The sequence below is a fragment of the Pseudogymnoascus destructans genome (assembly GCF_001641265.1).
Source record: "Pseudogymnoascus destructans isolate 20631-21 unplaced genomic scaffold scaffold_15, whole genome shotgun sequence".
Classification (NCBI taxonomy): Eukaryota; Fungi; Ascomycota; class Leotiomycetes; order Thelebolales; family Thelebolaceae; genus Pseudogymnoascus; species Pseudogymnoascus destructans.
Genome location: NW_020167534.1, coordinates 48,580 through 72,096, shown reverse-complemented (window position 1 = coordinate 72,096; position 23,517 = coordinate 48,580). Strand labels below are relative to the sequence as shown.

General features: G+C 49.2%; 9 protein-coding genes across 9 annotated transcripts; 6 read left to right on the top strand and 3 right to left on the bottom strand.

Moving 5' to 3' along the window:
• Window positions 1-138: 138 nt before the first annotated feature.
• On the bottom strand, window positions 139-2,765 carry RAD54 (DNA-dependent ATPase rad54; the record flags this gene model as incomplete). Its single annotated transcript, XM_024468162.1, has 2 exons — window positions 139-2,569; window positions 2,758-2,765. 2 exons carry the CDS (start codon window positions 2,763-2,765, stop codon window positions 139-141), a joined length of 2,439 nt encoding a protein of 812 aa, XP_024322819.1.
• A 574-nt stretch (window positions 2,766-3,339) lies between these two features.
• VC83_04530 (uncharacterized protein) lies at window positions 3,340-4,281 on the top strand (the record flags this gene model as incomplete). Its single annotated transcript, XM_024468161.1, has 1 exon — window positions 3,340-4,281. The coding sequence occupies one exon, from the start codon at window positions 3,340-3,342 to the stop codon at window positions 4,279-4,281; it is 942 nt and encodes a 313-aa protein (XP_024322820.1).
• Window positions 4,282-6,135: 1,854 nt separating this feature from the next.
• Window positions 6,136-6,549, top strand: VC83_04529 (uncharacterized protein; the record flags this gene model as incomplete). Its single annotated transcript, XM_024468160.1, has 1 exon — window positions 6,136-6,549. The coding sequence occupies one exon, from the start codon at window positions 6,136-6,138 to the stop codon at window positions 6,547-6,549; it is 414 nt and encodes a 137-aa protein (XP_024322614.1).
• A 143-nt stretch (window positions 6,550-6,692) lies between these two features.
• VC83_04528 (uncharacterized protein) lies at window positions 6,693-6,968 on the top strand (the record flags this gene model as incomplete). The annotated part of the gene is made up of 1 exon (XM_024468159.1): window positions 6,693-6,968. One exon carries the CDS (start codon window positions 6,693-6,695, stop codon window positions 6,966-6,968), a length of 276 nt encoding a protein of 91 aa, XP_024322613.1.
• Window positions 6,969-7,498: 530 nt separating this feature from the next.
• Window positions 7,499-9,124, bottom strand: VC83_04527 (uncharacterized protein; the record flags this gene model as incomplete). Its single annotated transcript, XM_024468158.1, has 1 exon — window positions 7,499-9,124. One exon carries the CDS (start codon window positions 9,122-9,124, stop codon window positions 7,499-7,501), a length of 1,626 nt encoding a protein of 541 aa, XP_024322616.1.
• Window positions 9,125-9,924: 800 nt separating this feature from the next.
• RPN3 (26S proteasome non-ATPase regulatory subunit) lies at window positions 9,925-11,784 on the top strand (the record flags this gene model as incomplete). The annotated part of the gene is made up of 3 exons (XM_024468157.1): window positions 9,925-10,204; window positions 10,266-11,584; window positions 11,635-11,784. The coding sequence occupies 3 exons, from the start codon at window positions 9,925-9,927 to the stop codon at window positions 11,782-11,784; spliced, it is 1,749 nt and encodes a 582-aa protein (XP_024322615.1).
• A 392-nt stretch (window positions 11,785-12,176) lies between these two features.
• Window positions 12,177-14,207, top strand: VC83_04525 (uncharacterized protein). The gene is made up of 2 exons (XM_024468156.1): window positions 12,177-13,167; window positions 13,224-14,207. The coding sequence occupies exons 1-2, from the start codon at window positions 12,532-12,534 to the stop codon at window positions 13,869-13,871; spliced, it is 1,284 nt and encodes a 427-aa protein (XP_024322618.1). The 5' UTR covers window positions 12,177-12,531; the 3' UTR covers window positions 13,872-14,207.
• Window positions 14,208-16,049: 1,842 nt separating this feature from the next.
• VC83_04524 (uncharacterized protein) lies at window positions 16,050-16,719 on the top strand. Its single transcript, XM_024468155.1, has 2 exons — window positions 16,050-16,238; window positions 16,320-16,719. The coding sequence occupies exons 1-2, from the start codon at window positions 16,119-16,121 to the stop codon at window positions 16,536-16,538; spliced, it is 339 nt and encodes a 112-aa protein (XP_024322617.1). The 5' UTR covers window positions 16,050-16,118; the 3' UTR covers window positions 16,539-16,719.
• Window positions 16,720-18,385: 1,666 nt separating this feature from the next.
• On the bottom strand, window positions 18,386-21,251 carry VC83_04523 (uncharacterized protein). The gene has a single exon (XM_024468154.1). The coding sequence runs from the start codon at window positions 20,244-20,246 to the stop codon at window positions 18,732-18,734; it is 1,515 nt and encodes a 504-aa protein (XP_024322620.1). The 5' UTR covers window positions 20,247-21,251; the 3' UTR covers window positions 18,386-18,731.
• Between the last annotated feature and the right edge of the window lie 2,266 nt (window positions 21,252-23,517).

Here is a 23,517-nt window from a genome sequence, read left to right as displayed (position 1 = left end):
ATTATCATTTGCATTAAGTCAATCAGACCCCCTCTTATCTAAAGTATACGCCGCCCCTTTCAAACGCCTCCCAAACCCCCGCTAATGACAATTCCTGCTCTTCCAACAACATCCCAAAAAACCAAGTACACACACATTCTAATGCGAGATATACTGAAACACCGCACTAACATCCTTCTCCCCAAACTCCTGCCTCAGCAGCAAATCCTGAATCTTCTCAATCCCCGCATTCACAAAATGATTCCACGTACTCGTATCACCATACAGCATCGCCGGGGCCTTCAAAAACTGCTTCCCATCCGGCTTACACCGCTTACACTTAAACGTGTCATGCGTATCACTCGTCGTCTTGCCATGGTACTGGAACAACTCCCTCAGACTATCAAGCGTGAAATGCCTCTCTACATCCTCCGCCGAGTCGACAACACACGATGATAACGACTGCTTGTGGCTCTGGCGCTGGAAGATCTTCTCCTCGATGGTGCCTGTGGCGATAAAGCGGTACACGAAACAGTCCTTCTTCTGTCCGTCACGCCAGACTCTTGCTAGTGCCTGCTGATCGGCAGCGGGGTTCCAGTCGGGGTCGAAGAGGACGAGGCGGTTAGCGCCGATGAGGTTGAGGCCGCAGCCACCGGCTTTGGAGCTAAGGAGGAAGACGAACTCGGGGCCGTCGGGGTCGTTGAATTTGTCGACTAGCTTTTGGCGCTTGGATACGTTCATTGTGCCGTCGAGACGGAGGGAGCCGTAGCCGCGGGAACGGCATAGCTTGTCGAATATGTCGAGGGTTTGGGTGTAGTTACTGATGAGGACGATCTTGTCGTTCGTATCTTGTCGGATGCGCGCCAGCATACGGTCGAGGACTTGCATTTTCCCTGAGTACCAGGGCTTAACATCTCGGTCACGGCCCCTGGCGTCCTTTGGAACATAGTCTTCAGGGAAGTATTGTTCACATCCCGGAAGGTCGTCGGAGAGGTTGAGAAGGTCAGGGTGGTTGCAAAGCTTTTTGAGCATGCCAATAGCCTTCAAAGGCTGGCTTCCTTTGCCCCTGAGAAGAGCCTTGATTTCGGGACTCGTGATGAAATAGTTGTAGAGGTCTAGTTGGAATGGCGCAAGGCCACAGAAGACAACATGCTCATACTTAACTGGCAGGTACTTCGACAAAATATCGTTCGTCCGGCGAATGATGAATTTGTTGACAACACCCAGCAGTTCGCGAAGGCAATCGTCACCCCTCTCGCGGTCTTTGTCAGTACCTGCGGCATCTCGTCCCTTCAAGATAGGAAGCTCGTATTTCTTCCTAAACTCGAGGCGGGTGCCGAGCAAGTCTGGGTTCGCGAAGCTGACCAGCGAGAAGTATTCTGACAAGTCGTTCTGAATAGGTGTCCCGGACAGAATTACTCGCCTTGAAACGTTTAGGTTGTTGAGCGCAGTGAATGTCTGGCTGTCTCCGTTCTTCAGTCGGTGACCTTCGTCGCACAGCATAAGACCTATCTGTGTGTTCTTGAGCTCGTCGACATTAAGACGGAGTGTCTCGTAGGAAACAATGATGACAGGCCTTGTCACCGCCCGACCGCTGGCAATAGCCCACTGTCTTAACTGTTGAGTGAGCTCTTCCTTGCTCGCCTTGCCATCAATAGCGAACGGCACAATCGCGCCTTTTCCAAGCCATTTCACCAACTCGTTGGCCCAATTTTGAACCAAACTCGAGGGGCAAGCAATGATGACTTTTTGTATCGTCGGCTTTCCAGCATCTGTTGACTGTTTCAGTAACGTCCACATCAACGTGATACACTGTAGTGTTTTCCCAAGTCCCATTTCGTCGGCCATAATGCAGCCATTTGCCCTATCGTCGATCATGCCTGTGACGCACTTGTACATAAACTTGACACCCTCGATTTGATGGGGTCGAAGAACCTTGGCGAGCCTTGGATCTATGACCACTGGCACTTTCGGTCTTTCTCCTTCGACTTTCTTCTTGATACCCAGAATATCTGCCAGACTCTTGTGAATGATGGGCTCGTCCACTTTTACCACTTCTTGGCTGCTCTCGATTTTCTTGGCGTCTTCTATCGTTTTCGGTACATCGTCAATAGTAGGGTCGTATAGCACAATCGCAAACTCTCCGGCCGGGTCGTGGAGCGGCTTTGCAACAAAGACAGCTCCTTGCCTTAGTCCCAGCGTCGGAGGCGGTCGATTAGGATTATAGCCGCCAACATCTTTATTGATCAATGGGACCGCGAAACGCTGCCTAAACATCGTCTTCTTATCTTTGACCTGGAAGACTGGGAATTTGTTGACGTCCCTATTTGCCAGCGCAAGGCGGTCCTCGTTTGTCCACGGCTTCTCTCCATCCTCCTTCTCGCCATCTGCTCCTCCATAGTCAACCTTTCGTCGCTTTCGCGTTGGTTTCTCGCAAACTCGAGTTGCAACGGCCGAGCCGGGGCATTTAAATGGGCGAATAAGCCTATCTACAGACTGTGGTGTTCCACCATAGAGCCGCTTAGGAGCTGCACTTTTTGGTGTTGACGCGTTTTCTTTGTCATCGCTCGTGGCTGTAGACTGAATCGTCCTGTGACTTATTAGATGACGTGGCTAGCTGACCGAATAATGTCACTTACATTGCTCTTCAGAATGCTTCAAAGCTGTATGTGCCTTGAAGATGGTTGTCGAGTTCAATCGTAGTTGCGGTACTCGACGCGTCGTTGATTGCTGTTATTACAAATCAGACTGACCATAGTTACGCGACTTGCTTATCACAATGTCATCGCGACATCACGTGATGACAGTTCCTGACTACCTTTTGAGTCTGTGCATCCGTGAAAACATCACACTGACAACAGACACATGCAGGGGGGTAGCGTCATTTAAAGCACTTGTCTTTGGAATACCACCTCTGGCATTTGTTTCGATTCTTAAAACCCTCAAATTTGATTTTTTTGTAAATTGCACCTCTTTATCAGAACCCTAAAAAACAGCTCCACTAATATGTCCATCTTATCCAATCAGCAGTCCGCTGCCCATGAGGGGCGACGGCGGATATGCCGAGAGAAATACCCCGCCACATCATGACGATCGCACGGTGAGCGCAATAACATGCCAAGATAGAGGCGACAAAGGCGTCAGTGTTTGGGTCCAAATATTGCTAATTCAGAGGCACCTGGCAGGCTTGTGTGCCCACTGCGAAGCAACCAAACCGAGTCCACCGACAAGCCCGTCTCACGCCGAATTCGGTCGCCAGGAACCACACATGGAGGCCAAAGGATTATATGGGCCAAGCATAAACGGAGTCCCGTCGGCGATTAGCTCGATCAATATAAAGGGCTTTAACTAAAGCACGCGATGTCCGCCGACTTCTGGGCCGGGTACATCTCCGGCGCCGTCGGGATCCTTATTGGCAACCCACTAGATCTCATCAAAGTCCGCCTTCAATCCTCCCCTCAAGCCGCCATCACAGCCGCGCATCCCTCGACATACGCGTCACAATTCAACAGCACCTCCTCCTTGATCCGCGGTGCCACCGCTCCAATTCTCGGATATGGAGCTCTCAATGCGCTGTTGTTCATGACATACAACCGTACCACCGCCTTTCTAAGTCCCGGCTACAACCCCGAATCCCCGGGCCCGGCTACAAATCTATATACCACATTTATCGCCGGCGCAGTAGGCGGACTGGCATCTTGGGTGGTTAGCTCGCCCACGGAGCTTATCAAGTGCCGCGCACAGGTATCGAATACTCCCATATCCTCTTTCGCGCTGGCTCGCTCGGTCATCAGGTCCGAAGGCATTAAGGGTTTGTATTATGGCGGGACAGTGACGGCGCTACGGGACAGCATTGGATATGGGTTCTATTTTTGGTCGTATGAGCTTGGTAAGAGGATATTAGCAGTACAAATGGGAGAGGATAGCTCGCCTCGAGCTGAGGCGGCAAAATCGCTCCTATGTGGAGGAATTGCAGGCGTCGTGACCTGGGCTAGTGTTTTTCCTCTAGATGTTATCAAGACGAGGGTGCAGACGCAAACGCTTTCTGCCACTGAGAGGTCGCCGCTGCTTGGTGCAGCGAGAGTGGCCGTGGTGAAGCAAGGTCGGATAGGCGCTATAGAGATGGCTAGACGGATTTATAGAGAGGAGGGCGCAGCTGTGTTCTTCCGTGGGTTGGGCGTCTGCAGTGTGCGAGCTTTTATCGTTAATGCCGCACAGTGGGCGGTCTATGAACAGATTATGAAGGAGCTATCTCCTACTCAAACATTTAATGGCTCGCAGGAAGGTGTATATACCATATAGAATATATAGATGAGATATGAAACGTGTTCAATTTCAAGTTTAGAATACGGACGTGAATTTTGAGATATCTTATTTATTGTTTGTCCTCAACTTCCACACAGTGCGGAACGCCAGTTTCCATTTGCAGCCACCTTCGCCGCCCAAGATTCGTCGTTGACCAAAATAACTAAACAAATTGTTCTCCTGATATTTTTTCCGCGCCTAAAATAAAAGTTAAAAGAATTAACGCTTCTCGGAAGGTTCAGTAGTTTCGAAATGAAATTTGCAGCTGCTTCAAACACCAAAGATTATTAGTTTTCATGCGAATATATAAAAGAAAAAAGAAAAAGGTTGAGTACTTGCATTAATTATCGTATGACGCCCATGGCACCCATAACTCAGATATATGGGGTCATAGGCAGTTAAGAACACTCCTTAAATGGCCGAGTCCCGATCCCAAACACGTATATAATTCCAGAAGCGACTCAGATAGAAATAATAGGTAGAGCGATGGTATAAGACAATCTCGCAAGAAGTTTTCAACGCGAACTGGCCAGTCAATTTGAATTTCATCCGATTCTGCCTCTGCTTCTGATGGTACCTCGCGAGGTGCCTGTTGCAGACTTGGCGTAGACAGGAGGGGTTGAGGTGGTTCGGGTGGTATTCGATCCTCTTCAAGTGATAGTTTGTCTGCGTTTTCAGTGTGGCGCCGGCGAGGAGCTTGTCGGTGGGGGGTGTGTTGGTTGCTGGGCTGGCGTTGGTGGCGACGCTGAGTGTATGAGGCAATGTGTGGGAGGACGGGACTTGGTGATGTCAGCGTCGAGAGCCTGGTGTCATCACAGAATAGGTTGATGGCTGCAATATCAGTTTATATAGCTTGTTAAATTAGACCTTGAAGGACATTTCTATTAGAATTAGAGCAGATACTATGATATGTATGGCAGAGCGGACGGGATGCCCAGTTCTCCTTGAGCTGCCATCGCTTTCGCGCCAAGACCACCACCAAAACCGTCCCTCGTTGCCAGGCTTCCGCTTCCCTGTTCCCTCTCTTAGGCCATCGCTGCTTTTACCTGCACTCCCCTCAAGGCCCACACTTCTCCATTTGTGGCGGCCAGTGAAGCGGCCAAAGAGTACGTGAAATGGTCGATTCCGAAATCTGCCTGTGGCCTCTCCAAAGGCCGTATCCTGTGGCTCCGATTTATAACAGCAGCTTCATGGAAACGGGAGATGGTTGGTTGATTTCTGAAATCTGCCTCGGGCCTTCCAAAAGGCTGCATGCTGTGTCTTAGATCATGACTGCGGCTTCATCGAAACGGGACATGGTTAGCTGGCTCCGGTGCTTCTACCTCTACTGCCCTCTTCTCGTTCACAAATTTGCCCCTAGGGCCAGGTTGCATACGAGCCTCTTTCACGGAATGATGCATAGCAACCCTCTAAGTGATGTTTGTTAGTTTCGACGCATTGAAAGTGACATCATTTATGGCAGATAATATCTTTGTCTAGTCGCAAGCGCTTAATCCTATGGCTCGCAAAGTCAAAGATGATCGAGTCCCGCAGTATACGAGAAGCTACAGTGGGAGCTATCAGTGAATCGTTTGAGCAAAACTACAGACACAAAAGGCAAAGAGTCAAGAAGCCGGTGGTGGTATCACAGAATCTTCATCCTCATCCTCGGAGGAAGAAAGTGAGAACCGCCTATTACCAGCCGGAGCCAACACAAGAAGCCAGACGTCAAGGAAGCCGAACGCAATTATCACTTCTAGGTTAATCGGTGTAAGAGACCCCATAACACAGAAAACCGACGCAAAATCCCAAGAATCAGACCATACTATCAGTCTAGAACTTGAACCAATTGCAACACCACCGACATCGACGATGTCAAGCTATCACACACACCCTGCTACAGAGAATAGCGCCAGCTTTGTGCCTATCCAAAAGGACTGCATGCTGGATGGTGACGACAACTACAAGGACTGGTCGAAGAGAATGATCAATGCCCTCCAAATCGAAAGACTCTGGGACCTCGTTGACGGGTATGAGACTGAGCTAGAGAAGCCGGATCCAAATCAATCCCTAACAGCCCCCGCAAAAGCTACAAAAGAATATGATATAGCATACCGATCATGGAGGGCAAGAAACCAAATGGCATGCGGCGGCATCAAATCGACACTAAACTATGCGCCAACGACACTTGTAGAAGGCATCACCAACGCAAAAGAGACATGGGACACCCTCGCTGATAAAGCCACAGGGGGGAAACACACTGTTCTCCCTTATTGCAAGACTTGAGCAGTGTGTCTACGGAGGCGAAGACACTCAGAACGTAAAAACCTACGCTCAAGTCTTCCGCCAGCTCGATTCCAGTGATTCCAGCAAACAACTCAAGTTATAAATCCAACACCCGATATTTCTACTCTCAAACACCATACAACATGTCTAATATTCTTGCAATCCTCGGTGCTACTGGCCAGCAAGGCGGTTCTGTTGTCGACTTCGTCTTGAACGACCCAGAGTTCTCCCAAAAATACAAGATCCGTGCAATCACCCGCGATGTCAACTCAGAGAAAGCCACCAAGCTCAAGGAGAAAGTCGAAGTCGTCCAAGGCGACGTTAATGACCAGGCTTCCCTCAAGGCAGCTTTAGCCGGCGTGCATACCGCCTTCTCTGTGACAACACCTTCTTTCGGCCCCAACGCCTTAGAAGAGTAAAAGGAGTAAAGAGAATAATAGAGATGTTTGAAAATAAATGTTAGAGAGTTTAGGCTCAATATTATAAGTTAGTGTTTTATACGATCTAGCTGCTCTTAATTAGCCTCTGCCTGCAATAGCGTCCAAAAATATATCAGGCTTTCCGTCTTGAAATCACAATCATTAAAAAATGTATCAGTCACAAAATATTGGAGCGCTTTTTGGGGCAAAGTGTCATAGATTTTTATATAGTACTATTATTGCACCACCCAATCTTTCCGTTTGCCAATCATATGATACATCCAACATGTATCAGACGCTGTGAAGATAAATCCTTCCAAAAACAATCAGACGCTGTGAAGGTAACCCCCCCCCAAAAAACAATCATCAATGCTCTAATGCCAGGTCCCAGCCAATGTCATAATCCGCTATATCATACAGTATAATCCAACAACCCATCCGCGCATATTACAGCAGTTGATGAGTGGGTCAAAAAACTGCAGCAGATCGCTCGCTGTGTGTTGTAAAAAATATGACACAGGAGCCCCGAGCTACACAAAATTCGACGCGTCAAAAGTGCGGGGGCCTTTCGTATAGATGCCCAACAACTCCTCTTGGAAGTCGTCCAGTTCCACTATCGTGAACTGCTTGGCCCATTTCTTCGCAAATGCTTTATCGCGGTAGGCGTAGCTCATACTAAGCTTCCAAGCGACGAGCTCAACCTTCCATCCCCGCTCAAGAGCCCTTTCGACGTTCCTGAGAAAGCCAGAGGAGTACTCCGCGACAGCGGCGTCTCCGGTGGCGACGACCATTGTGGAGGGGTACTCCGTATCAACCATGCTTTCCAGCATTTTCATATGAAGAATCTCGTCCACGCCTTGCTCAGTAACCGTTTTAAAGGCGTTGAGAGGTGCCTCGCCGCCACTACCGGAAGACGTGTTGTTGCCATTGGCTCCTCCGAGCCGCTTATATTTTTCAATATCCGACTCTTTCGCCCCCTTAAACTTTTCCACGCGCTCGAGCGCTGAAACTTCATAGCCGCACTGGGCTGCTTCGTACATGTAATCCAATCGCACGTTATCTCGACTGGATCCCACCAGAACCCGTTTCGCGACACCTCGACCACGTTCCATGATCAAGGCCAGCGAATGGTATGCCAGTGGTGGTAATTTCGTAAATTCATTTTTGTCCATTCCCCGTGCCCTTTTGAGCGCCTCTGCAAATCCGATGGCAATGTTAGAGCTATCAACGAACACATGGATGCCATCTGGACGTTCATTGCCACCAACATGGTCTATAGCACGGATAAGGTCGCCCTCAATCGTACTCGATATTTTTCCGAATCTTAGCATGAGCTTTTCAGCAATTCTAAGCTTCTTCGTATCATGAGACGCATATAGCAGAGGTCTTATCACTTTAGGATCCAGCAGAATACGCGGAGTATCTGCAGGTAAACTCTGGCGACGGCCGACTGACTTATGCGTGCTGATTCCAGCAGCTCGTGCTGTTGAAAAATGCGTTAATGTCGCATGGACATCAACTACAGCTGAGGACTTCTTGGCTTTGTTAAATATGCGCTCGCTTCTCCGTACCGGCGTAGTAGGCAGGTCATCCGGCACCCATCCGAAACTTGGGAGTGGAACGGTCGAGTCCAATGTTCGGGTGACCTTGAGCTGACGATAAAGTTCGGTCGTTGACAGGGGATTGTTTGGCAGTTGCTTGGCTCCGTTGGGCAAGGTGACTTTCTTCGGTTTATTTTGTGGAGTATTATTCAACTCCAGTTTTGTTTTGTAATTTTGAATATCTTCATTCGCCCTGACCGCCCTAGGTGTCATGCACAAGTCAAAATATTCAGGTTCTTCGTCCGGCGGTGTGGAGGCCGTAGTGGAGTATGAGCCTACATCTTCAGATGTTTCGTCTGAAGATGATGGATAGTTTGCTTTGATGGGTATGTCGATAGGCTCGGTGCCTAAGTGCTTGAAAATGGCATCGAAATTCCCTAGACTTGGAGTACTTCTGGTGGTGGCGACATCTTGGTTTCTGGCAGGTATGTTTGTCGAGGAGGCATTGTTCAGCCGTGGTGATTTAGTGTTGTCGGACTTCACGCCCTGCACTAGCAGTTCGATACAGGGACCGAAGTCCCAAGAAGCTATGGGCACTCCAGGATGAGGAGACATAAGAGATCTTGTTTGTTCTATGGCGAGGAGTGTTGGTTTGCGAGAGGGGGACTTGCATCCAGTAAGTATTTGGTGGCGGGCGATAGAAGGTTCCGGCAAGCATACCTTTGTTGTAGTGACCGACTGTCGGTTTCTGACATTTTACAAGTAGATTTCAGGAAATGTATGTGTTGAAATGTGAAGAATGTAATGTTGGTTAACGCTGGAGAGCTGCGGTTGTCGACAGGCGGGGGTTATGAGGCTCCACTGCCGCTGACTCCGCCGATTTGGCGGATGGTGACTCCGAAGTTCTTTTGCCACTCACTCACTTTCATAAGTGAATCCCGTGATTATCAATCTAGCCAGATTGATACATTGCAGATTATCTAACAACGACATTTTATTGTTTACTTTGTAATACAATTTCTCGTGATAATTGAGTTGTGTTGCGCTTTCTGGTAGTCGAGAACTCTCTCGACATTTGGTTGTTGGGGAACCTTGTGACTTGTCGTCACGTCAGCAGCCTGGTCGTCCATCTCTCTCGCTTCTGGTCGGAGCCGCCTAACTCAAAGGCTACGAAGCTACCTTGCCTGCGATTACCTCAAGCATCAACGGAAGACTGTCTTGCTGAATCCCATCTGAACCCGACCAACCAACGACCACAGAACATAAACAAACACGGCAAAGGACAAGCCTTCCGGTTTGTAATCTAATTCACATCTGGAGTTCTCTTAACAACACACAAACGACGAGCTCTCTCGCGAGACGCGACCGAAATCCAACGTCAACGTGCTCGACACACCCCTGACGACAACGACGACATGCCCAGCAAAACCCCTCACACAAACGGCAATGATCCAGTCGAGAATGGAACACAGGATATCGAGATGAAAGACGATGCTCCAGCATCGAAGAAGGGTGGCAAGGGCAAGAAAGTGACCCAAGGCGACGACGAGATGACGGTCGTTGTGCCTCCATCGAAAGCTTCAAAGCTATCGGCGCCACCACCACCAGATGATGAGGGAGACGTGGCAATGGATGAAGAGACAGCAGCAAGTGAAGTGGAGGCCGGGGTGGATCCGATAGCTCTGACCATTTCGAGTAAGTGAAGCGTTTGTACGATGGACCCAGCCTTGAAGCTAACCATGAGCCTCATCAACAGATATCAAGAACGACTTTGTGTTATTAGAGAAGGCTGTGGCATTATTCGATGCTCGTTTCACCCTGAGAGCTCTGCGATCAATTTCTACAATCCGCAAACACCTGAGCGCCGATGTCCTGGCACAAGTCATAACGGAGACATACCCTGCATCAAGCTCTGTAGCAAAGAACTTGCTGGCTGCTTTGAACAAGGGGAATGCTACGTTTAGTAGGCAGACAGCATCCGATATGGATGTTGATGGTGACGTCAAGGCGACTGCGAAGAATGGATCGAAGAAAGAGGCCAAGGAGATCATCCCAGAGATCGATGTGTTCCTGGGTATTCTGGTCCAAGTCCTGTTTGCAGACCAGAAGGAGAACGAGAAGGGAGCGAAATTCTCTTCTCAACTGGCCAAGCAAATACACACTCTCAACCGTCGCACACTGGACTCGTTAGCTGCTCGGGCTTACTTCTACTTCTCGCTGTTTGCTGAACAGCTGCAGCCGCTACCACCGTCACCGAACTCGCCAGTTGTATCTCTCCGCCCAGCGCTTCTTGCAGCTCTTCGAACTGCTGTTCTCAGAAAGGATATCGATACACAAGCTACGGTCATCGTTCTTCTGCTCCGCAACTACCTTTCAACGTCGCACATCACTCAAGCCGATCTCTTGGTATCCCACACGAAATTCCCCGAAAACGCGTCGAATAACCAGGTTGCGAGATATCTATACTATCTGGGACGAATTCGCGCAATTCAGCTCCGTTATACTGAGGCACACGAGCACCTGACTGCTGCAACTCGCAAGGCCCCCTCGAGTCCAAGCGCAGCTGGCTTCACCCAAACCGCGACAAAGCTCCTTCTTGTCGTGGAATTACTCATGGGAGATATCCCAGAGAGAGCTACTTTCAGCATGGCAAGCCTCGAGAGGGCCCTTGCTCCATACTTATTACTCGTACAAGCCGTCCGTGTTGGCAACCTCGTTGATTTCGAGACTTCGATCAAGCAACATAGCGATACTTTCCGACGTGACGGCACATATACATTGATTCTTAGACTCAGACAGAATGTTATCAAGACAGGAATTCGCATGATGTCTCTGTCATACTCCCGCATTTCTCTCCGCGACATCTGCATTCGCCTTCATTTGGGAAGCGAGGAGTCGGCCGAGTACATCGTTGCCAAGGCCATTAGGGATGGTGTTATAGAAGCTACACTGGATCGTGAGAGAGGTTTCATGAAGAGCAAGGAGATTAGCGATGTCTACGCAACAAGGGAACCTGGGGAGGCTTTCCATGACCGTATTCGTGCGTGTCTTGCCCTTCATGATGAGAGCATCAAGGTACGGTTATTTTCCCATTAATATTGAGGACTATTTACTGACAATCATAGGCAATGCGCTTCCCAATGAACCAGCACAGGCTCGAGCTGAAGAACGCACAAGAAGCACGCGAGCGCGAGCGCGAGCGCGAGATGGTGAAGGAGATCCAAGACGGGGATTTGGACGAGGACGATCTGGGTGGTGAGTTTGAGGGCATGTAAGATGGTTTATTTTCGGCGGGGAAGGGAAAGGCGATGGATGTACGATGGGTCGAACGGTTTTCGGGAACAACGCGCACGGCGAGGACGAGGATAATTACACTTCATCAACCTGTATTGTCTTGCTTTTCAATCCGGCCGGATAGGAGGGGTGATCGAGGATAGTTATAGAGACGTCACTCCCAACCGGCACTTTTAGTTTCATGCATACGCGTCGTGTTTGGCGCGAAGGAGTGTAGTAATGGATTTAGAGCATTCCCTTCGATAATCATTGTATTTTGCTTCATCACAGATCTACATAGCCTTACACGCAGCCCTGTGAGAAAGTGTTTAAAAGTAGTATTGAGTAAAGTCGATAGGCACGAAGCTTCAGTTTGAAGATTCATAATCTGACATCAAAGTATCTCATTCTGAATTATTCTGTGCTAACTGATATCAATGACATGTGAACTGCTTTCGTTCAAAACAAACATGGCTGAACCCTCACATGACGGCCTTGCCCGCCGGAAACAAAGTGTAACTTACCTCACCAAACACCAACATGTACGCGACTGCCCATTACCTTTCAGGGTCCAAACAGTCCCTCAATCGCGCAGCGACTTCCCCAGAGCAAGAAAGAATACCTAACTGCCCTCCCAAATAAATGACTCCCCCCATAACCCACCGCTCCACTACCGCGACATCGTCGCTCACAAGAACCCCAAATCTCATCTTATGTAGCACGATTCCTTACCACCCTGGCCCACAAATATGGCGCCGATAAAACGTAAACGCGGCACCACTGCGCCGCGCGCACCAAGAACCACCTACAGTGCGACGGCAGCGAATGCAACCACGGGAACGGCGGGGGCGCAAAATGCGACAACGGAGCCTGCGAAACCTGCGAAACCCGTGAGAGAGAAGCGTAAAGAGCAGCTTACCTATGCGTCATCGTCTGCCTCGGCCCCGTCACCGATAAAGCCGAAGCCAGCGAGGAGAAGCAGAAAGTCTAGGGCTATGCCGACTGCGACAGCTAGGCGCGCGGTGTCGATCACGCCGTCGCTGAGCTCGTCGACGTCGAAGCCCTCGGCTGCGGCTGCGCCGACGTTGGAGAGGAATGTGGATAATGTGGTGTTGGGCGATATACTGTTCAGGGCGTGGTATCCAAGCCGGCATGTTAAGGAGATAGTGGGGAGGGAGGTGGTGGAGGAGAAGGAGATGCTGGAGCGGCTTTATGTGTGTAAGCATTGCTTCAAGTATAGCAAGGAGTTGATGGGTTGGGTTGGACATGGGAAGGCGTGCGAGAGGAGAAGAGGGGGTGCGGCGCCAATGGTACCGGGGAGGAAGATATACAGTCATGGCAATAGTGGGTGGAGCGTCTGGGAGGTGGATGGGGAAGTTGATTCCGTGAGTGCTCCTGATACGGCTGTTTTGGAGATAATTGAGCTGACTTTGAACTATAGCTGTATTGCCAAAACCTGTGCCTATTTGCGAAGCTATTCCTCGATAACAAGTCCGTCTTCTTCGATGTCGCCGGCTTCATCTACCTACTCCTCGTCCACACGAACCCGACGACAGACGAAGAGCAAGTTATTGGCTTCTTCAGCAAGGAAAATATGTCGTGGGATAACAACAATCTCGCCTGCATCCTCGTGTTCCCGCCCTGGCAGCACAAAGGTCTGGGGTCCCTCCTGATCGCTGTATCATACGAGATCTCGCGACGCGAGAAGATCATTGGCGGCCCAGAGAAACCCATCTCTGACCTGGGGAAGATGAGTTACATTAAATACTGGAGCGGCGAAGTGGCGCGCTACCTTCTGGACGTCGGGGACATGGAGAAGAAGAAAACCAAGGTGGTGAGCCTGGATGAGATTAGCACGGGCACGTGGATTTGTGTGGAGGATTGCCTGACGGCGCTGAAGCATATGAACATCGCCGTTGCGGCTGGGAAGGGGAAGGGAGACGTGCAGAGAGTCAAGATCGACAAGCAGCAGCTCAGGGGGTGGATGGCGGCTAGTAAGACGGGTTTGGGGCCGATAATTGACCCGGATGGGTTTGTGGCGGGGTATGGGTGTAGGGAAAGAAGTACGGATGAGGATATGGGGGATTGAAAGAGAGGACGATTATGGATACGATATGACAGTGATCATGGCACTGGCCGTCTTGCCTACGAGTTGGCTCATCATAGCCAGACGCCAGACGATGGAGGAACTCGGTTCGAGACTGGTTGCGGGAGGGACCTCTAAACAAATCGAGGCTTCAGGTATTCCGAGGCTGGAATATAAGTGTAGACTCCCGCAGTCTTAGGAGCAGTCTTGGAAGTGCTGGGCAGTATCGGACTACTCAACCCTTATGTGAGGCACATAAAACCCACACACATAGCATTGGATAACAGCTATTTGTAAATAGAGAGATACCAAAGAATTGAATATACCACAGCCTGTTGTACATCCAACTCCCCGCGTCAACCCCGTGTCCGCCGCGTCTGCACATCTCCTCTCCCCCTCCTAGCCGCAACAGCGATATCCATATGCTTCAGTGCCGTACACAAGTGCCGCCAAGTAATCCCCCACACAGATCTATGTGACCGCATTAATCGCATCAAGATCTATCTATAACGGACCGCCGTATGCGAGTATCCGCTTATGGCAGGGCATCCCTAAACGGCATGGTATCCGTTGCCTTTGGTCATAAGTAGGCATGCTTACTTCAACTTTCGTTCTCATCTCTTAGCTGCCCTAACACCCTTCCAGCCCTTCCAGCCGTTACAGGGCCTTCTATGCAAAGTGAAGACGTGGCTACGGCTCCGAAGGCTGACAAGGCGATGTCAGTCTAGCTTAAACGTATACAATAATTGCTAGGCTTTTAATACTATTCGTTCATTAGCCCTGGTGTGTCTTGGTTTTGCAATTGGGGTTGCACAGGGGGGCACAGAAAGAAACACGACAGCATTAAGGACTGCCTCGAAACAGCAAAGGTTCCGTTCTAAGAGTCTGACGCGGAGGATTGGGAAGTCTATGCCTCACCTTTCAATGAGCGATTGGAGTATACACCAGCTGCCATAGCGGTGCCGACAACAACAGAGCACATCCAATCAGCCATCTCTTGCGGCGCAGAGAACGGTGTCAAAGTGACCCCGAAGGCAGGCGGTCATTCATATGCCTCGCTGGGCCTAGGGGGAGAAGACGGGCATCTCGTGACCCAGCTTGACCAAATGTGTAATATCACTCTCGACACAGAGACAAACATCGCTATCGTTGAGCCAGGGGCGAGGCTGGGTCATTTAGCCACGGAGCTTTTTTGCAGAATCGGGCTATCTCACATGGAACATGTCCTGGGTGAGTGACGTCTAACTGCGAGCAATAACTTATGCTAATCTTTCAAAGAATGGGAGTGTCAGGCCACGTCCTGCACGGTGGCTTCGGGATGGCATCCAACACCCATGGGCTAGCTTTGGACTGGGTGATAGGTATAACGGGGATCTCGCAAATACCACTGTCGTCGAGTGCTCTGAAAGCCAGCACCCAGATATTTTCTGGGCCATGCTAGGGGCAGGTTCAAACTTCGGCATCGCTGCGTCGTACCAATTCAGGACGTTTGAAGCTCCGGCGAACGTTACCTGGTTTTCATTTTTTGCATAGGACTCCAAGGCTTCTAGGCCTGCCTGTGCGGTGCTCTTATTCCACGGTAGTTGGGCTGAAAGCCCTATGCCGGCCGAGTTGAACATGCGCCTCGCGGGATGATCTTGGATTTGAGTTTCTGGACGGGTGGCTGTCGAATACCACTACTGATATGCGCCGTCTGACTGGGGCATGTATATCAACTATGCGGATGCTCGGATGGACCGCACCACGGCGCAGAAGGCTTACTGGGAAGTTAACCTGCTACGACTCTAAGAGACCAAAGCGGGGGTTGATCTAACGGAGCTCTTCTACTACCCCATCTCGATCGAGCCCGCGCCGGTGGCGGGATGGGCCAAGGCTCATTAAGTTCGTAATGCTTGCCGTTTTATTCTTTGTATACTATTGAGTTTATACACTGAGACAGTAGTGGAACTGAGACAGTAGTGGGAACTGAGACAGTAGTGGGAACTGAGAAAGTATTGGGAACTGAGACAGTAGTGGGATAGATGATACATGCATGAGATGAGTTTGAATAGGAGCAGCTCATAGGAGAGTCGAGCTTTGGATTTTGTATGAAGCACTCGGGCCGCAATTGAGGTCCACTTTAGGCGGGACTATCATTTTGTTATCAACCATCTATCAATAACGCTACGAGTATCTGCCTCCCAACCTCTTCAAACTCCCATCTACCGCAACTCAACAACTCCAATCAATACACATATATCCAGTCTTGCAATGAAGAGAGCTTTAACGCACGCACCTTCTTCTCTGAGACTACCCTCCTCCACCAACGCCGTGCGCTACTATTTCTTTTCTAGCACCACATCACCTGCACAACCTGCCAAGGAATCAACGGTAACGACATCCATCACATCCCCTCCCCCCCAGCCCCGCGTTCCCCATATTCTTCCAAGCATGGTATTAATTTCCCCACAGGAACCAACCCAGCCGGCTAAGAGCTCGACTCCAGAAACACCAGCAGAGCCAGTCAAGGTCAATGTCAGGGCCAAGACAATCGCGGAGCTCGATGAGGAGCTGAAGCTTAAGCTGGAGGAGATCAGTGGGGAGGGCGGGGCGGCGGGGTTGGAGTATGAGAATGGGAAGGCGGTGGCGATGAAGAGGGGGGTGAAAGAGAACATGTTTAGGCTGATATGAGGTGGACGTCTCGGTGTCTGTGGTTGAGCGAGCTGATGTTCAGTGAGGTTGGGGGGGGATGTGTATTTTAGATTTGGTGGTGTATTTTAGCTTTGGTGGTGTATCAGCCCTTTGTATTTGGAATTTAATAGTTTCTGGTTTTTATTACTGACATCTATTTATGGAGAATCAATACCGGACGATGTATTTTCTATAGCTCAAGCTCATTTAGATGGGTGCGGCTTTCGTCTTGAAATATTTAACGCCACATGCCTCCTTTCGTGGCGCCTAGCGAGACCAATCACCCTATGTTGTACTGTATAACTGTGCCACGACTGGAGGCTCATCTTTCTCTGCTCATAGTCCCATACTTCCGCAGGAATGACTTCCACGGTCATCTATACTTCAGCCGTGCAAGCGACTATACTATATTCTACTTTTGCGTGGATTTTCGCGTCTACTCTCCATCGCTAATGTGATTTTGACTTCCCGCCAAAGTATATGAGAAGCCACCCAAAACCTAGGTCTTCCTTCCTACCATGGATGCCTCATCCGTCGCCTCGTCGATGATAAGTGTGATAACTACTGCCCTTGAAACGATTTCTCTATCGAGCGAGCCATCTAAGCTTTATGATACTACCAATTCTTGGAAACCACTCTGATGCCGAGACAAAGCTTCTTTGAGGTTCTGGACATTCCATTGTCCCCTGGAGAGTCTACGAAAATTCTTATAAAAGCTACCGAAGCCAGTAAAGATCACAAGAAATGCATACTATCTGTGTACACTTTATGGAAACTTTTGATGGTCATAAAAGAAACCCGTTTATTGAAACGACTCCTTTCGCTGGCTCCCCTGCAATGATATCTCAGTGGGGCTTATCCTCCAAACAACTCAAATGCGAAACACACTCTTATAGACTTTCACTTGAGCCGACCTTAAAAGAAGAAACTATAGGCGAACCTAAACATCCTTATATTGATTCTATATCGATTGCCGCCGGAACCATTTGACGAACGCTAAGATGTATTCGTTTCAACAGAAGATGGACGGATTATTTGTGAGTATATTCCTCTGATATAACATCCACGGTCACTAATGATTAGCCTACATTGATATCACGTCGATGATACAGGAATTAGACTTACTATTCGATCAACGGCACCTCAAAAAACATCGGTTTCAGGATTAAAGCAATTGCTCCTCCTCCGTTATAGTCACGCCCTACTCGAAGAATATAACGACTTAGTTGTACAGTCTCCAAGCCAACTATGCAAGGAAAAAGGAAGCTCTTTCAGACCCACGCAGAGCAACGCTAACGATTCCCATGTTGGCTGAGATCACAAGAGATATCTGCTTCTACGAGGAGGTGAAGGAAGGAGCCACCGAATTGGCCGGAGCGGTTGATACCTTGGTCGAATTGCTGAAAATACTACTTATCGATGCCGCTAACTATCGCGATTTCCAATGCCTCGCCGTAGAGCTCCAATCGACATGTACAGACATAAAAAGGACGATAACTACGCTGTCAACAAGGCTAGAAGATCACCTGAGGCTGTTCGAACTCTCTCGAGGCATGCACGAGGCTCAGAGTGAGTGTCCGCTTGCTAAGCATTTTAGCAGGCATATTTTGACCTCCATCTCTTGCTGTGGGGTGCTCAGCATGCAAACAATATTCTCGGATCTCCATTATCTGCTTTATGACTTTTTCGGTGTTCTTGTATTGCTTGGGACAATTGTTGCAGTAATTCTCATTGCACTAAGATCCTATCTATGGTGGAATAGGCTGGTAGCACAGCTGGATCGAAACCAGATGTTTAGAAGAAACATCAGGCCGAAGGCGCATATTATGGTTCTCGTCTTTCTCGTTCTTGGATGGGGGCCCTTGCTTTCCTCATTTCTCATGGGCATGATTAAGGATGTCGGGCTAGGACTAAAGATCCTTGGCTATGGAGCTATTGCGTTCAGAGCAACTGGTCTGGTTTGCTCTGCTTGTTCCGGCAGGCTTTGCCTCCCTAGCTTGACTATTTTTTAAAGATTAGGAATAATGAATTCAGACAATACAGGAAGAGTAAATATACAAATGCTACACTAGCTGAAGCCTCAAAGCCTCAAAGCTATAAAATACAAAAGGAAATCTAAGTAAATAGAGTCGTGCCACACTATCCCAACCCAGGGCCCAAAAGACCCCATTCAGGGTCTTCATACAAAGCTCATCAACTATCATTCTTCCCCCCATTTCCCTCCTCCTTATCTTCCTCATCATCCTCCTCCGGCGGCATCACCAACTGAATCACCTTCCCAAACCCCCCCTTCTCCTGGCTAATAACATACTTCCCCCCCAACACCAAATCCTTCGCCACCAGCTCCCTAGTACGACCCAGACTCTCAATATCATTAATCCGCTGGAGCGTCGCATCGAGGTAGTCCCTGAACCCCGGCTCGGCGCAAATTTCCCTAAACGCGCGCTGCATGGGCACCGAGTCCGCGCGCACCATCGCGCTCGACGTTATGGTGAAGACGTTGATATGGTCATACTCCCTAATGAAATCCGCGCGCGTCATGACCTGGCGCGCCTTGTGGAGCGGGAGCGCGGGCAGGTTGTGGCCGTGCTCGGGGTCGTAGATAGGGCCCTCGGAGTCGGATTCTTGGTCGACGAGGGCCTGGGCTAGGACCATGGCTGCGGAGGCGTATTTTTGTTGGTCCATGACGTCGTCGTCCATTTCCATGCCGAGGAGGCCGCATTGGTTGAGGAACCATTGTTTTTCGACGGCGGAGATTTCGTCGCAGGTCTTGAGCATGTTGGCGGATTTGGCGACTTTGTTGAGGAAGGTTAGGCGCCCGCCGATTTTTTCGTAGACTTGCGAGAGGATGGACTCGTCCGGGTCTTCGTAGAAGTACTTGGAGCGGTACATTCGGATGGCATTGAGGGCTTTGTCCTTGGGGAGGTCGCCGACTGTCGACACTTCCATGCGTGTGGCTAGCTGCTTGAGACGCTCGTACACCCAGTAGTCATCGCTGTTGAAGATAACGGTGATAAGATTACTAGCTGCCCATTGCTCTGCCCTCTGTTGTAGGAGTTCAAGCAGGTTCATCCCATCAGCGTCATGCTTGAGAAGGTGCATAGAGTTGATGATAAGAACGATTGGCCGGCCAACTTTCATCCGTCGGTCCAGAGCAACTTTATCCAGCTTGTTAAAGGCGCGCTCAATATCTAGCAATGCTGTACTTTCTCGCGGTCCCCTTTCCGAGAAGTAGGATCCGATGTAGTCTTCGTGGAATTCAAAGTTAAGCGCCTTACCAAGCCGTATCCGGAAGATTTCGAGATCACCATGTGCGTCGAGCATGGCAATACCCTCCCCATCAATCTTTTGCATGGCATCAAGTAGCATTGATGTCTTCCCAGTGCCCTTCTCGCCGATGAGGAGGTGATAATGGCCTTTCTCGGTTCCGTTTATTATCGCATCGATCTTATCCTGCTCATCTCTACGAATCCAATGATTCTCATTGTCGCTCTTTTCCTGCTCCTCTTGCGTGGTTGGGGGTTCCGCTTCGGGGATCTGCTTCCCCATAGCGGCCAGGACCAGGGCTGGGTCTCCCGGCTCGAAGGCCTTGCGCATCTTGCGCAGCACGTGCCATTTGTAGAACTTGTGATAGCAGAAGCCTCCAAATGCAAAGCCGGCTCCAAGAACGACTATACTTGCAAACGCAGTTGCGGCAGCTTCTATCATTTTAGAGAGTAGCGATTGGGGGCCTTCATCGTCCTCATGTCGTGGGCGCCGTCCATGTTTGGATGGGCCTCTACGAGCGTCATGAAGTTGCTTGGTTCCTTAATTAAGTTAGCATTCTAGATAATTGAGGCCTCGAAACCATCAATTGAGCCACTGCATTCAGTATAGCAAAGGTTTTCATATCCAATTCTCGTGATTTAAGTACACATGCAATACACGGGCTCTTATGTTTACCCCAGGAAGCTTGGCCATCTCGGCAGTGAATGAATGAAAGCGGATCCTACCTTCTGTAGCCGAATTGCTATCGCCGAGGCCACTCGATGTTTCCCATCTCCTCTGAGTATATACAGGAGCAAGAACAAGTTGTGGTAGACGGCGCTGTACTCCTAGGCGTCCGGTCCGTAAGAGGCAAGGTGTCTGGCGATTGATAGATCGCCAACACCACGGAGCCGGGTTCATCGTCTCTTGGGTCGCGGGTATTGCGGTTGCGCCTGCCGATGCGAGTAATACTAATACCTTAGGAGAAGCTCTTCATGTTCACGTAAACACCGATTCAATGCCAGAATGAGGTTCTAGTAAGGGGTAATGGAAAAAGGGTATTGTGGCTGAGCAATATGAGCTTTTGTGGAGTCGTTATGGTGCTAAATGTTCACCCGCGGTTTGGAGAACTTGGCACTGCCAACACATTGGAACAGCGCTGGATCCCACCAATGTACTCCATCTACTCGTAATTAACAACCCCACGTGCTTTCACGGAGACAAGTGTCTCTGAGAAATTCAAGGCAGTCTGTTGATCTTTGAAGTCAAGAATTATATTAACGGAGTAGATTTATGTGAAAGTACGATCCTCCAATCCTTCAATCGTTTTTAAGCTTTATTTTGTCGGATTTATTTGTTACGCTATGACACTTTGACGCGTAAAAAAGAGTACATACTCGGTGTTCCACCCACTCGCTTCGCTCGTAGGTGGCGACAACAGTACACCGCTACTTTGGTATATAGAGAAAATAATAGTATTTATTCTTCATAACGTAGTATCTAGAATGCCTCAAAATAACGATCCTAGCAGGACTGCTCGCCTTAATGAGGCCCAACAGTTCTTCTTAAAACAACCAAGTACATATACAATTGCTTAGGTTGCAAATAAATTCAATGTCAACCGTAAGACACTCCGACGGGGTCCCTACCAACCGATCTATGTCGGACACTTTTCCCAGCCACCACCCCCCAACTTCAAAGCGCGTTTTCTCCTGCAACAACAATGCAGGTCCTTGCCCTTGAGTCCCGAATTATCCTCGCGATTGAAGCGATTCAAACAACACCGCGATTGACCATCCGATGCGCTGCAAAGCAGTTCGACGTCCCTAGAAGCACGCTTAGTGACAGGATGGCTGGAAAAGCTCCCAAAGCTGACAAGACTAGTGGCAAGCCAACCCTGACCTCAAGCGAAGAGGAGGCGATTGTTCAATATGTACTACAGCTGGATTTGAGAAGGTTTTCACCCCGGAGGGCCGACGTGCAAGATATGGCCGATCTTCTACTAGGTAAGCGCGCAAAGCTACGCGTTGGGAAGAACTGGACCGACCGCTTCATTACATGACGACCAGAGCTCCGTACTTGTTTCTCTCGCGCCTACGACTACCAGAGGGGCTTACAAGAAGATCCTGACGTGTTAAACGCGTGGTTCTGTCTAGTCGCTAATATGCGCTCAAAGTACGGCATCCAAGACTGCGATTTCTATAACTTCGATGAGACCGGCTTTATGATGGGTATGATACGCGCGCAAATGGTCGTTACACGTTTGGAACGAATTGGTAGGCCTAAGGCTATTCAGCCTGGCAATCGAGAATGGGCTACGGCCATTTGCAGCGTTGCGGCGGATGGCCGCGGATGGCCATGTAGTGCCGCCTTTCCTCTGCGTTGCAGGCCGATTCCACCTCGCTGCCTGGTACTCCGGCAGCCACATTCCAGCCAATTGGGTCATCAAAATGACCCAAAATGGTTGGACTGACCATGATACAAGCCTCGAATGGCTTAAGCACTTTGATCAGTATACGAGGGCCCGTCAAAAGGGTGCTTGGCAGATGCTAGTGCTAGATGGCCATGAGAGTCACATCAACGCTGAATTTGACAAATACTGCAAGGTGTAATGATGGGTGCACCAGATGTGAGAATCTAGCCACCCAAGGAAGGGATGATTTTACTAAGACAACACACTGTCTTAGGAAACAGAGCCAAAGGGTCGTAGCTTAGACTATTCCACAACGCAGCAATCAGGTGTGTGATGTAGTGAAGTGGTTCAGACAAGTTGCAACAAATGTTGAGTCTGGGAACTCAGGGGTAAGTCAGAGGTTAACACCTCACTGACTTTTCAGAAACAAGGAGTAACAAGATGAATGCTTGGAAGCTTGGAAAAGACGTGGAAGTATGTGATAGTCGATTTACTGTATTGTCTGCTTGCCCTTTCTTAAGGAAAGGGCAATCCTATTTATGCTAAAGGAATGTAGTTCTCTCATTTTCCAAGACTTTCCATGACTTACCAGGCTTGGTAACTGTAGTCGACGTAAGAGAATCCCATAGAACCATCTCTTAGGTTCGTAGCCTATAGGAAGTAAAAGGAGGTCCAAGGTCAGAGTTGTCATACTGACATTCGTTGCACTCAGTTTGCTATCAAACTCAAGAGCAAACTTAGAAATCTCCTCCTCAAACCTACAAGTCACCATACATATCTTGGCTTATCACACCAACAACAGAAGCAAGACTACTCAACGATTGCTGCAAACTCTTCTACTACATCTGTTTATGCTACATACATCACGGCATATCATTTGGACACTCATTGAACAAGTTATTAAGAAAATCTCCTCCTTAAGGGGGTGGGCCAATACTACCACATGGCATATCTCTACCAACTAGAGGCCTAGGAACATGAACGATAGCTCTAGAAGCTTCTACAACCCTCTATGATTCATTACACGTCATCGCTCCTTAGTTACCCACAAGATTGGTTAAGTTATGACATAATTTATCTATAGGTACTCTGACCTTGGACCTCCTTTTCACTTCCTATAGGCTAGGAACCCAAGAGATGGTTCTATGGGATTCTCTTACGTTCACTACATGATTAGCAAGCTAGTTGTGGGTCGCACTTGATTTCTAATACATTTACCAAGCCTGGTTAGTCATGGAAAGTCATCGAAAATGAGAGAACTACACTCCTTTGGCATAAATAGGATTGCCCTTTCCTTAAGAAAGGGCAAGCAGACAATAC